Source organism: Cicer arietinum, chromosome 5 (assembly GCF_000331145.2).
Source record: "Cicer arietinum cultivar CDC Frontier isolate Library 1 chromosome 5, Cicar.CDCFrontier_v2.0, whole genome shotgun sequence".
In the NCBI taxonomy this organism is placed as follows: Eukaryota; Viridiplantae; Streptophyta; class Magnoliopsida; order Fabales; family Fabaceae; genus Cicer; species Cicer arietinum.
In genome coordinates this window covers 61,810,591-61,824,766 of record NC_021164.2, presented here as the reverse complement: position 1 = coordinate 61,824,766, position 14,176 = coordinate 61,810,591, and the positions used below count along the sequence as shown (strand labels likewise).

The following is a 14,176-nucleotide window of genomic DNA, read 5'->3' as shown; positions in this document are numbered from 1 at the left end:
CATATGGAGTGGACTATGAAGAGACCTTTGCACCTGTGGCAAAACTCAACTCAGTTCGGGTCCTATTATCATTGGCAGCAAATCTAGATTGGCCCCTACACCAATTAGATATAAAGAATGCCTTCCTAAACGGTGAGCTAGAAGAGGAGGTGTATATGCAAATACCTCTCGGGCTTAAATCACATGACACCTCAAACATGGTATGCAAACTCCATAAATCCCTCTATGGCTTGAAACAATTTCCAAGAGCATGGTTTGATAGACTAACAAGAGTTGTCAGGGAAGATGGCTTTGCCCAATGCCAAACAGACCACACTATGTTTGTTAAGCACTCTCCGGAGGGAAGAATAGCCTTATTTATTGTCTATGTTGATGATATTGTTATTACAGGAGATGATCATGATCAAATCAGCCACCTCAAGAGTATCTTAACCGAAGAATTTGAAGTCAAAGATTTGGGCCAACTCAAGTACTTTCTAGGAATGGAAATTGCTCGGACAAGGGATGGTATTTGTGTTTCTCAAAGGAAATACACTTTGGATTTACTCAAAGAAACAGGGATGCTTGAATGCAAAGTTGCCAATACTCCGGTAGAACCCATGAAACAAAGTGAAGAAGAAAGTGTACCTGCTGATAAGGATAGATACCAAAGCTTAGTTGGAAAACTAATCTATCTAACTCACACTAGACCAGATATTGGTTTTGCTGTGAGCTTGGCTAGTCGCTACATGTCCAACCCAACTGAGACTCACATGAAGGCTCTAAATAGAATCTTTCAATACCTAAAGGGTACACCTGGCCGCGGGCTCTATTTCCAGAAGAGCCACAACCAGGGAATTGAAGTTTATACCGACTCAGATTGGGCAGGGAGTTTATCTGACAGGAAATCCACCACAGGCTATTGCACCTTTGTATGGGGAAACTTGGTAACATGGAGAAGTAAGAAACAATTTGTGGTCGCTAGAAGTAGTGCAAAAGCTGAATTCAGAGCTATGGCACAAGGAATTTGTGAAGGGATTTGGCTCAAACGAATGTTGGATGAGATCAAAATTCCTACTAACTACACTATGAGAATACTTTGTGACAACAAGGCAGCTATAAGTATTGCAAAAAACCCGGTTCACCATGATAGAACAAAGCATGTGGAAATAGACAAACACTTCATTAAGGAGAAAATTGATCATGAGATCATAAGTGTTAACCACATCTCATCAAACAGACAAACAGCAGACATTCTAACAAAGGCACTTTCAAGGCACACATACGAAACTATCAGGTCCAATCTGGGTATGATAGATATCTACCACCCAGATTGAGGGGGAGTGTTGAAGATTGGCGCTAATTAAGGAGAATCAACAGATTCTGTTTTGTACAGTTTTATGACAGCTTTATGTCCATTAAATATAGATTAGTATTAGCTAATTCCTAGTCTTTCCTATCTTATTAGAATTAGCAATTATGAGGAGAATAACTTCCCTAATTTCTAGACTAGATCAGCATCCAGCCTTAATCTCCTAGTCTGTATAAATTATGCTTTGCATTACTGTAAAGACACAGGAAATAAAATAAGAAAATTCCGCATAACTAAATAAAAATCCATGTGACTAATTATGACTATTACAGAAGGTACATCTTTGTACTTATATATAATATCATGTAAACAGGGTCATATTTCCTATATAGGGTCATATTCCTATATTTTTGTATTTATTGTCTTGAGCTTATATGAGAGACAACCTTAAAACCTTGATTACTCAGTCGACTCGCTTCCTCCGGTGAGATGTTTTTTCAAGCAAACCATGTTCCAATTCTGTTTTGCCCCGTTCATTTTTTTTTTTCAGCAATAAAGTTCGTGAATATTGTTCACATCGTATGTACTGTTCATTTCAGCATCACTGTTCATCGTACACACTTTTCACTGTGCAATCATTGTTCATCGCAAGTACTCTTCACCACGCCGGCATTGTTCATGGTGCAGTATTGTTCATTGCAAAAAAATTATTTTGTCTCTTCAAGTACTGTTTCAGTGATGCTTAAGTTATCTACTTACTAATTATCACTACTTATGAACATTTTCTTCGGTGGGTAGAGAATCGTCAGCTGAACACAATGGTAATTCATTTGTTTGCATCTCACCTTCCCTTAGTCAATTGGTTCTTGATTCTGGTGCGCCTCACCACATTACTAGTAATAAAGTTCTTTTTTCCTTTCTCATTACGTCTAGTTATTTACCTATTGTAGTCTCAACCAATGGTTCCGAAATTTAATTCTATTCTTTGTGCCTGGATGTCCTTTTAATTGCATCTTTATCAATTGCATTTGTTCTTTATGTGCCTAGATGTCATTTTAATTTAATCTCTATCATTCGATTGACTCGTTTTCATGATTGTGTTGTTACTTTTACTAATGGCAATGTGACTTTGCAAGATTGAACTTCAGGACAAGCGATTGGTGTAGGATGTGAGCCTAATGGTCTCTATTATCTCTCTGTCAAACCAATGGCAAGTCCTGCCACAAATTCTTCTTTTACTATACATGCTCAATTAAGTCATCCAAATCTTCCTAAACTTCAACAATTAGAACCTAATTTTTCCCAATTATCTAGCTTACATTATGAGTTGTGTTAGTTAAGGAAACACCTTCGTAGTCATTTCCCTAATCAAGCCAATAAACAAGTTTTGCCCCCTTTTGCCTTAGTTCACTCTGACATTATGGTCCTTCTCGTATTATATCCGCTCTGGAGTCTAGATATTTTGTTACATTTATTGATAATTTTTTCCTTTGTACATGGTTATTTATAATGAAAAATACATTTGAAATATTTTCTATTTTTGAGCAATGTTATAAGGAAATTTGAAATGTCCATTCACACTTTACACGGTGATAATGCCCAAGAATATTTGTCCCATCAATTTCAAAATTTTATTACCTCTAACTACGTTCTTCACCAAACATCTTGTGCTCATACACCTCAACAAAACGGGGATGTCGAACTCAAAAATCAACATCTTATTAAAACAACTCGTTTTCTCCTTCACGGTAATGTTCCATCTCGTTTTTGATGGGATGTTGTCCTAACAGCGTACTATCTTATAAATCACATGCCTTCGTCTTTTTTTATAACCAAATCCCTCACTCGGTCCTTTTACTGCATACTCCTCTTTATTCTCTTCCTCCTCGTGTCTTAGGGTCCACATGTTTTCTCCACAATCTCTCTCCTAATCTTGAAAAACTTTAGGCTCGATCACTAAAATGTGTCTTTCTTGGTTATCATCGATCTCAAAAAAGGTTATCATTATTACTCTCCTACTCTTTGATGGTGCCTCATTTTGGCTGATGTACCTTTTTTGAGTATGTTCCATACTTTGAGTCAACCCATGTACCTCATAACCCTCTTCCAGTCGTCGTTCCTGTGTTGCCTGCTATTGTTCCTTTTAAGCATGAGGTATCCGTCCCACCTGGACCCACTATTGTTGTCCCTTTTGCATATCTTCTTATAGACCCTCCTACAGAACCTCTGAAAAACCCACCCACTCCACAACCTCTTTAGACATACCGTCGTCATTAACCACCCTCTATTGTGCATGTCCCAACACCTGTTCATTACGATTGCTCATTTGAATTATACTTGCTTGTCTTCCTTGTATTTTGTTTCTATTCCTAAATCTCCAGGAGAAGCTTTATCCCACCCATAGTGGAGACAAGCAATGATTGAAGAGATTTGTGCACTTCAAAGCAGTGGCACCTAGGAAGGTTGGTCCAGATGGTAAGATTGACCACTTTAAAACTCGTTTAGTGGCAAATGGGTACACTCAAATTTTAAGCCTCGATTAGAGTGATAGTGATAATTTCTCACTTGTGGCTAAAATGACTTATGTTAGACTTCTCTCTATTGCAATCATCCGAAGTTGGCCTCAACACCAACTTGACATTAAAAATGTCATTTTGCAAGGATACCTTGAAGAGGGAGTGTATATGGAGCAACCACCTAGATTTATTTCTCAGAAGAAGTCCTCTAACATGTTTTCTCGACTTCACAGGTCCCTCTATGGTCTTAAACAATCTCCTCGAGCTTGATTTGGCAAATTCAGTACAGTTATTCAACAATTTGGTATTATTCGAAGCAAAGCCAATCATTTTGTGTTTTATCGTCACTCAATCCAATGATGCATTTTACTTGATTGTCTACGTAGATGATATTTTCATAACTAGTAGTGATCATAAGGGTGTACTCTAGTTGAAACATCTATCTCATCTATTTCAGACTAAAGATTTTGGCAAGCTCCGCTACTTCTTGGGTATTGAGGTAGCCCAATCCAAGGATGGCTTGGTAATTTCACAAAGGACATGTGTCATGGATATTCTTGAAGAGACAGATTTATTGAATGTCAAGCCGGTTGGTACTCCTATGAATCCAAATGTCAAACTCCTACCTAATCAGGGGAGTTACTTTTAGATTCAAGGAGATACATCAGATTGGCTGGTAAATTAAACTACCTCATAGGCACATGTCCAGACATTTATTTTGCAGTCAATGTGGTAAGTCAATTCTTAAACTCTTCTTGCCATGAACACATGGATGTTATGATACGAATCTTGAAATACATTAAAGGTGCTCCATGACAAAGTTTAATTTATGAAAACAAATGACATACTTAGATAGTTGGTTATTCAAATGTCGATTGGGCATACTCATGCGATCCACTTATAGGTATTGTGTACTTGTTGGAGGAAACTTGATATCTTGAAAGAGTAAGAACCAAAAGGTGGTTGCAAAATTCAGTGCTGAAGTTGAATACATGGTCATGGCATTAGTGACTTGTGAGCTCGTTTGGTTGAAACAATTACTCAAAGTGCTTCAATTTAAACAGGCAACACAGATGAAATTAATTTGTGATAATCAAGCAACATTGCATATTGCCTCTAATTCGGTTTTCATGAGAGGAACGAGCACATTGAGACAGATTGTCACTTTGTACGGGAGAAGATCGAATCAGGCGACATCACTGCTAGCTGTGTTAATTCCAATGATTAATTGTCAAATGTTTTCACTAAATCCTTAAGAGGTCCTCGAATTAGTTATATATGTAACAAGCTTGACGCATATGATCTATATGCTTCAGCTTGAGGGAGAGTGTTGAAAATATTTTTATAATATTTGTATATTTATAAGGTATATGATTACATATCGTATCATGTAAATAGGGCAATATTTCCTATATTTATTTTTGTATTTATTGTCTTGAATCTATATAAAATTGACTCTGTATCATGTAAATAGGGCAATATTTCCTATATTTATTTTTGTATTTATTGTCTTGAATCTATATAAAATTGACTCTGTTGTGTAGTTTAGACACACGATTTCACCATATGTCTCTCTCATTTTTCTCTCATTCAACAGGTACAAAATTAATGTTAGAGTCTAAGGTCATAATGTGGGTGAAGTGTTCGATCAGAAGAAAATTAAGCCTAAAATGCGGCTTGTGAATCAAGGAGAAATAAGACATTAAATGGTCACAATTAGTATTCTGAAAGTTATGCAGCAGAACAATTATTAATTATTATTTTAATTATGCAATAGAGCAATTATATGTTAAAGCAGTTTATTTAGGAGTCACGTAAATGTATGAGGGATAATTATAGGGTGAAAAGTTTAGCATGCGTGTTTTCTTGTGTAAGGCTGAGAACTATTTTCTCTAAGGAGAGCCTCAGCTCTAAGGCTGGTATGGAAGCTGATCTGCTAGATTTGTGTGTTGTGTATTCTGTTAAATTCAATGAAGTTTCTGTTATAAATTTTTATCATCGGTCCAACCGTTGAGATATGAGAGCTGTTGTCTGATCACAGTAGATACAACTAAGATACAAGAGTAGTATACTCTATTATCCCACAACCAAACCATGGAGTTGGCTACCTAGATCGAACAACAGAATAATTTTTTATAAATCGCGTCAAATGACAAATAATTTGAATCTAAATCCTTTAAAAGCAGTGATAAATCAGATTAAATAAACATAGGGGAGCGGTGTGCAAAATGCACACACGATGCAATTTTATCCTCTTTCACTATTAGAATGATGCAGCTCAATATTTGAGATATGAGAGCTGTTGTCTGATCACAGTAGATACAACTAAGATACAAGAGTAGTATACTCTATTATCCCACAACCAAACCATGGAGTTGGCTACCTAGATCGAACAACAGAATAATTTTTTATAAATCGCGTCAAATGACAAATAATTTGAATCTAAATCCTTTAAAAGCAGTGATAAATCAGATTAAATAAACATAGGGGAGCGGTGTGCAAAATGCACACACGATGCAATTTTATCCTCTTTCACTATTAGAATGATGCAGCTCAATATTTGAGATATGAGAGCTGTTGTCTGATCACAGTAGATACAACTAAGATACAAGAGTAGTATACTCTATTATCCCACAACCAAACCATGGAGTTGGCTACCTAGATCGAACAACAGAATAATTTTTTATAAATCGCGTCAAATGACAAATAATTTGAATCTAAATCCTTTAAAAGCAGTGATAAATCAGATTAAATAAACATAGGGGAGCGGTGTGCAAAATGCACACACGATGCAATTTTATCCTCTTTCACTATTAGAATGATGCAGCTCAATATTTTCAAAAGAGTAACTTCTAAGAACTAACAATGGCAACAAAAGGTAATAACCACCTTACATGTACCATGCAAAGAGCATTTTCCAAAGCGATGAATCCTTTGGAGTCAAACGAGCAGCAATCTTGTAAAAACTCATTCCTTTTTTATAATCCCCGATTGCATTATGGACAAGTCCAAGGATGTGATATGACTCGGGTAAAGTTGGCTTCAGCCTGACAACTTCATGCAACACAGTTATAGCCTGCAAAAAAGTCAACATAGCAATGAATAACTAATTAGCAAAAAGCTAACATAGTACTAATGCCTATAATATATATCACGCTTAAACAAAACAGAAACTGTGTAGAATCAGTAAAATTTAACTTCAAGCTCTAATGCAATCTAACATTAACAATTCCCCTTTTTATTATGAAAGTTGAGTCAACTAAAAATGGATACTCTTAGACCTTGGGTTGTTCCTAACTCAAACCTTGTGAGAGATGACTCCCACTTAAAAACACTTTTTAAGACCATTTCACATCTAACACGGGACTTTCAACAAACTTCACCATGCCCTGGACTAGACATCTAGACTCTGGAGCATGACTTGAGGGATCCCATAACAGTGGCCCAACAATTTTTGGATGGATTCTCAGACCATCTTACAATTTGTGTTGCGCTAATTCAACCCCACAAAATAGACTTGTAAAGAGAGAGATGCCTCATATATAAACATTTTTTCAAGGCATATCAGATTCAATGTGGGACTTTTAGTAGATAGGAACACAACTTGTAGCTATGTGTGGTTTGGAGGCAACTTTGTCTCTTTGAAAAGTTAAACACCGTTTTGCAGCCAGATCAAAAGTGGTTTAGTGTGAATATGTAATCAATTTGATTTGATGAACTTGGATTTAAGTACTATTTGAACAAGTCTAATGCCAAAGCCTATAGTTCACTACGTAACAGAATAATGTACCATGTCATAACGACGATTTGCATAGTGAAGGTTGGCATCGCCCAACATTCGTGACAGCCTTTCGTCAAGTTTCTTCTTTGATCCTTTTCGCCTACCTCTTTTTCTAGGCACCTTCTAGAATATAAACAATATTGAAAAAAGTGTCATGCAAGTTATGCTAAATCAAATAAATACATAACACATAATTGAGAGTGCTCAACATTTTTAGAGTTTCATATAAATCCTTTCAAGGGCAAAATATGCATGAGAAAATATATATGACCAAGAGCTTAAAAAGAAAGAGGTGTAAAAGTAAATTAGTAAAAATCTCTCATCCATAAAACAGAATATTAATGAAAACAAGGAATAAGAAAACATATAAATAAAAATTGCAGCAAAGTTACACGCCGTGTAAAAAATGGAAACTCACTAGAAAAATCTATGAGTGGATAAAAGTGATTGGCAGGAGCGTGTATAAATTTTCTTCCAAAATCATAATACCAAATGTATTAGTCAGCTATGCTTTCCATTGCTAGAGTCTAAAACTTGTAATCTACCTTTCTTTAAGGAATTAATGAATGCAAGAATAACATATGATGGAGAAATTCTTATCAAGATGTTGCACAATTGTTACTGAACATATGTACATCTTAGTATTAGTATCATACCTTTTTTGATCTCCCGCACTGATCAAAATTCATTAATTCAATTTCCGTCATCTCAGCTGAGCTTACCTCGGCAATATCTTCTTCTCTTGCCTTCTTAGAAGAAGTTCCTTCACTGTGTTTAGAGACATTCAATATAAAATGTGTCAAACATAGCAGCAATTTATTTGGTTCTCATTCATGCAAAACACGTATAATCGTTCCATTCAACACTCATGGTGTCTGAACTCAAAATAAAGACTCGTCTTAGTAGCTCATTGAACTTTTATTTCGTGTTCCTAGTTAATCGAAACTAAAAGTGAGAGAAATCATGAGAGAAAGAGAGAGAAACTGAAGGAAAACCGGTTCTCCATATTCTCTGTATTGAACGGATGAATTCTTGATTTTCATTTACATTTAATAACTCTGGTATTTATACTAGAGGAGACTAACTGCCTCAAGGTCAGTTAGCTACACGGGCTGTTGGCTAGGTGCTGACGCAGCACTTTCTGTTACAGATAGAAGCCTTTTTGGGCTTAGCTTGTGCCATACGCTGAGCTAGCTTGTGCCATGCGCTGAGCTAGCTTGAGCTATACTCTATTACTGGTAGGATCTAGGTTTTCTGTTTTGAAGATATCTTAATGTGCCATAGTTTTAATTAAACTTCTAGTCTTTATATTTTCTTTTTTCAATTAGAAAAATAAACAAACTTTTACCACTAAGAAGCTTATTCGTTATAATTGCTAATATATTGAACACTCACATTGTTGGTTACAGCATTCACAGTTGCACATACACAGTAGTAACTAATCAACCACTGATTAACTGAATACATAGTTTAAAGCATAGATTAAATGTGAGTGGACAAAAATATTTTGAAGTTGAGAGGACAAAAATATACGAAGCTAAATTGTTAAATTATAACAGAGAAATTATATGGAAGTAAATAACACGTAGGTATTATGGATTGAATTGAAATTTCAAAACCTAGACAAATTAAATAAGATGAAGTTAGTTACCGGTGACATTGTTCGAGTGGTTTTCGCTTTTTGTTACAGAGAACCACGTAATCTTTAATTGTCTGGTAGCACGGAAGACCGGAATCACTGTTACCTATTAAGTCCAAAGGATTAATCCCGTTTTCGAACTCGAACGGATTCTCACACTCTGTATCTTCTTCTTCTGCTTCTTCTTCTTTTTCTTCTTCTTCTTCTTCTTCTCCTTCATTCTCTGATGAATTTTGTTCTTCTCGCTCATCTTCCACACCATAGCATGTGTCTTCGTTGTGATCAATGGCATTGTCATTGCCCTCTTCTGCCATCGGATTATCCTCCTTATTCTGGTTAATCACTTCCATGCTATATTTGATTATTTTTCGGATTTTTTTTTTATCTTTTTTCGGTTTATTCCTAGAAAGCTTATTTTCTTCTCCCCATCCAAGTATTTTCAAAAATTGTTATATTTTAGAAGAAAGACTCTTATTTCTAAACTGGTGCTTGTGAATATATATATATGTGGGGTACGGTACACCGGTTTCAGAGCCCGGCCCAACAAATTAATTAAAATATTATATTTTTATGAAAAAAATTAAAAAGTTATTCGTTATATATTATGAATAAATTTTAATGCATATACCGTTTATGATTTTTCAAACATACAATAAAATTAATTTTTAATTGTGTATCAAAATTATTTTAAGAAGTGTGTTCAATTGAGATTTTAATAGATTTTTAAAGTTTTTTGGTTATAATAAAATACATTGGTATTCAATTCAAATTTTGAAACAATATAAATAATTTTTGTGGTATTGATTATTAAAATTATTTTAATAGGTGAACGAAATTTAGTGTTCAATTAAAAAATTTGAGGATTTTACATTATATAAATTTTAAAAGATTATTTTTGAAGTGGATTTTGAGAGATTTTTTTAGTTAAAATATATTTATCTAACTATCCCACAAAAACACTTGAAACTTTATAAGGCTTTCAATTTTTTATCATTGGTTCTTCTAAATTCTACTATTATATATTCTTAGTCATATCATTTTTTACTTTACCATAAATATTTTTTTCATTATTGTCAACTTCAACATTTACGTATCACTTCCTATTTTTATTTATTATTTTTATGTTACTTTAATTCTTTGTGATTCAATGTATTTTTATATATATGTTGGTCAAAAAAATTATTCATTTACTTATTGGGTGTAATTTAACTTTTATTCATTCACAGCATTATTGAATGTGTATTTATTCATTCATCTTATATCGGTTGCATGTTATGACACAAATGTTATGTAATTTCTGTATTGGTTTCATAGCGAGTACAAGTGACGGGACACGAAACACCTATGGTACATAATCCTTCTCTTTGGCAACTCACGATGATGATAACAATAATAAAATAATTTATGTGATTCTTTGTCTAAATTAGTTTAATAATTTTATTTGATTTTTATTTAATTTTTTATATTTTAAAATATCAATAATGTAATCATTGTTACATAAATTCAAAAAATTCATCATCATATTCAAACAAAACATAAATAATTAGTAATAATTTTCAACAAAATTCATATTTTCATCAAATTTATAACTCAAATCTCCAAATAAATTCATATTTTCATCACCAACAACAACATCAAATTCATTAACAAAGAAGTCGCATTTTAAGATTAAGATTATTAATTTGATTTTGAGAAAAATAGAAATAAGAAAACTACATTGTCTTAGTGATTTGGAGATCAAATCTTAAATTGTGAGTTTTTTATTTGATAGTTTGATGTTGTTGTTTTTGGATATGAAGATATATATTTATTTGAATATTTGATTTATGAATTTTTTATATATATATATATATATGAATTTTCTTGAAAGTGATAATAAATTTTATGATATTTGTTTAAAAATAATAATAAATTTTATAAATTTACATAATAAATAATAATATTGTTGACATTTTAAAATATAAATGATCAAATTGAGAAGAAAAAAAAAAGATAAATAATTGTATTGTTACTTTTAAGTTAAGAGACTATATATATAGAAGGTATTTCAACAAAAAAAAAAAAAAACAAAAAAATATTCATATTATTATTAAAAACCATCTCGTAGTTTGAACTTGAAAATGCTAATTTATGTGTGAGTATTGTTTTTTTTTTTATCAATGTGGAACAATCTATATTTTCTCTGAATTTTTATTTCCAAAAATGTATCATCACTATTTGAGTAGGATGTTGTGTTTTTTTTACCTTATAAATATTTAATTATATTTTTGTTTTATCAATCATCTACTTTTTTTAAAAATCGTCACGTACAATATTAAAAAAAAATATTTTTATTCAATTCTCAAAATAACATTATTTTTCAGTTTTACTTTCGAGATCGAGATGTGTAATTAATTTTTAAGATATTACCAATTATGACACTAATTTTAAAAATAAAAATGAATTATTGGTTTAGTTTGTACATTCTTAAAAATATAATCAAGGTGAGAGCAGTCCAAATGTTGTATATAAAGATAACAATCATCAAAATAAAAATAAATCGATAAATTGTTAATATTTTCATGTATCATTGAGGATTATGTTGATAGAATAATGATGGTTGATATAATTTTAAATATGTGTAATTGAATTTTGTTGGAATAATTCAAATTTTAACAAATAAAAAAAATGTATTAAGAATGTTGTATTCAAAAGTGTGTTGTAAACTTGTAATCATCTCTCTTCTTAGTCCTCGCTTAAAATTTATTGAGTTGTTAAAAATCTTAAAAATCCATAAAATCTTTTTAAATCTTATAAATTCTTATAATACAAATCTTTTGAACACCCAAATTAACAAATCTTAGTGGTTTTTTAAAATTTTAAAAGTCATTAGAATTTTTTATCCAAAAATTATATTTTAAAATTATAATTCAATACACCTCTTTAATATATATCATTTAGATTGTAAAATTAAAATAAAAACAGTTGCAAAGTTTGGATTTGAATCATTGATAAAAGATTTAAAACCTCGCACTTTGTCAACTAAGCTAACATAAAATAAAATTATAAGGGAATTTGTAACACGATTAATATCATTAACTATTTAATCGGAGACTTTTTGTAATTAAATAAAATTATTTTTTGAACCCCAAAGTCGTCGGTCTAGTAGTTTGAATTTTGTATCAACTGTCATTGGTTTTAATTTGTAATTTTAAAGAAGTTTTCATACTTGTTCTAATTGCAATCAAGTTATTTTTCTCTCCACATTCAAAATATGATATTTTTTTTTTTAGTATTTTATCTAAGTTGATCTCATGCAGCTATGGATGAGTCTGGATTCAAATAGTCAATTCAACAAAAATATATTGTAACAGCTAAATTTCAATCGATTTGTCGCTTGTTTTGAGCAGTAAAGAGGTTTCAAAGAGCAAACGAGTGAGTTAGATCAGAATATCGACCTTTCAATAAAACGGTTTTTTTATGTTTGGTTTTTTTTATTCAATTCAGTTTTTTTAATTAAAAAAAAAGTTGTCGTACTTTTTTATTAATTTCCGATACAATTTTAAAATGGTCAATAGTTCGAGTGAGAGAACTGAGTTCCAACAAGAAAAAATGAATCACCGATCTGAAGCCCTTATATGATACCTAATTTTATTTGACAAGATCTAACCATTGTGGATGCTATAATATTTTTGGTCCCAATATATATTAAGATATAAATAAATAAATTTGGCCTTCATAAGTGTCAAAACAAACTATTTTTGATAAAGACCTAAACTCACACAAAGAGAACACCACTTATATAGCATCCTAAAATTAAAGGACTAAAAATCATTATAATTTTAAATTTTAAAATATTATAATTTATATATTATAATAATAATAATAATAATAATTATTATTATTATTATTATTAGTAGTAGTAGTAGTAGTAGTAGTAGTAGTAGTAGTAGTAGTAGTAGTAGTAGTAGTAGTAGTAGTAGTAGTAGTAGTAGTAGTAGTAGTAGTAGTAGTAGTAGTAGTAGTAGTAGTAGTAGTAGTAGTAGTAGTAGTAGTAGTAGTAGTAGTAGTAGTAGTAGTAGTAGTAGTAGTAGTAGTAGTAGTAGTAGTAGTAGTAGTAGTAGTAGTAGTAGTAGTAGTAGTAGTAGTAGTAGTAGTAGTAGTAGTAGTAGTAGTAGTAGTAGTAGTAGTAGTAGTAGTAGTAGTAGTAGTAGTAGTAGTAGTAGTAGTAGTAGTAGTAGTAGTAGTAGTAGTAGTAGTAGTAGTAGTAGTAGTAGTAGTAGTAGTAGTAGTAGTAGTAGTAGTAGTAGTAGTAGTAGTAGTAGTAGTAGTAGTAGTAGTAGTAGTAGTAGTAGTAGTAGTAGTAGTAGTAGTAGTAGTAGTAGTAGTAGTAGTAGTAGTAGTAGTAGTAGTAGTAGTAGTAGTAGTAGTAGTAGTAGTAGTAGTAGTAGTAGTAGTAGTAGTAGTAGTAGTAGTAGTAGTAGTAGTAGTAGTAGTAGTAGTAGTAGTAGTAGTAGTAGTAGTAGTAGTAGTAGTAGTAGTAGTAGTAGTAGTAGTAGTAGTAGTAGTAGTAGTAGTAGTAGTAGTAGTAGTAGTAGTAGTAGTAGTAGTAGTAGTAGTAGTAGTAGTAGTAGTAGTAGTAGTAGTAGTAGTAGTAGTAGTAGTAGTAGTAGTAGTAGTAGTAGTAGTAGTAGTAGTAGTAGTAGTAGTAGTAGTAGTAGTAGTAGTAGTAGTAGTAGTAGTAGTAGTAGTAGTAGTAGTAGTAGTAGTAGTAGTAGTAGTATTATTATTATTAGTATTATTATTATTATTATTATTATTATTATTATTATTAGTAGTAGTAGTAGTAGTAGTAGTAGTAGTAGTAGTAATACTCTAATTGTTATCAATAATTAATTTGCTTAAAATAAGACAATAGAATTAAGTTGTTTTGTTAGAAACTTATAAGGTAATATTAGGAAGTTTGTTTT

The 14,176-nt window shown here is 31.9% G+C and overlaps 1 protein-coding gene across 5 annotated transcripts in view; it reads right to left on the bottom strand.

The window, feature by feature from the left end:
* Window positions 1–9,694, bottom strand: part of LOC101512220 (uncharacterized) — a 33,553-nt gene extending 23,859 nt beyond the window's left edge. For 4 of the 5 annotated variants that reach the window (XM_004501824.4, XM_012716309.3, XM_012716311.3 and 1 more), the window contains exons 1-4: window positions 9,240–9,694; window positions 8,245–8,356; window positions 7,598–7,711; window positions 6,702–6,883 (exon numbers count right to left, since the gene is read on the bottom strand). In XM_004501824.4, coding sequence (XP_004501881.1) covers window positions 6,702–6,883; window positions 7,598–7,711; window positions 8,245–8,356; window positions 9,240–9,577 — 746 coding nt within the window. In that variant the 5' untranslated portion in view covers window positions 9,578–9,694. The remainder of the gene's footprint in view (window positions 1–6,701; window positions 6,884–7,597; window positions 7,712–8,244; window positions 8,357–9,239) is intronic. The other variant, XM_027334793.2, reaches the window with a different exon arrangement.
* Between the last annotated feature and the right edge of the window lie 4,482 nt (window positions 9,695–14,176).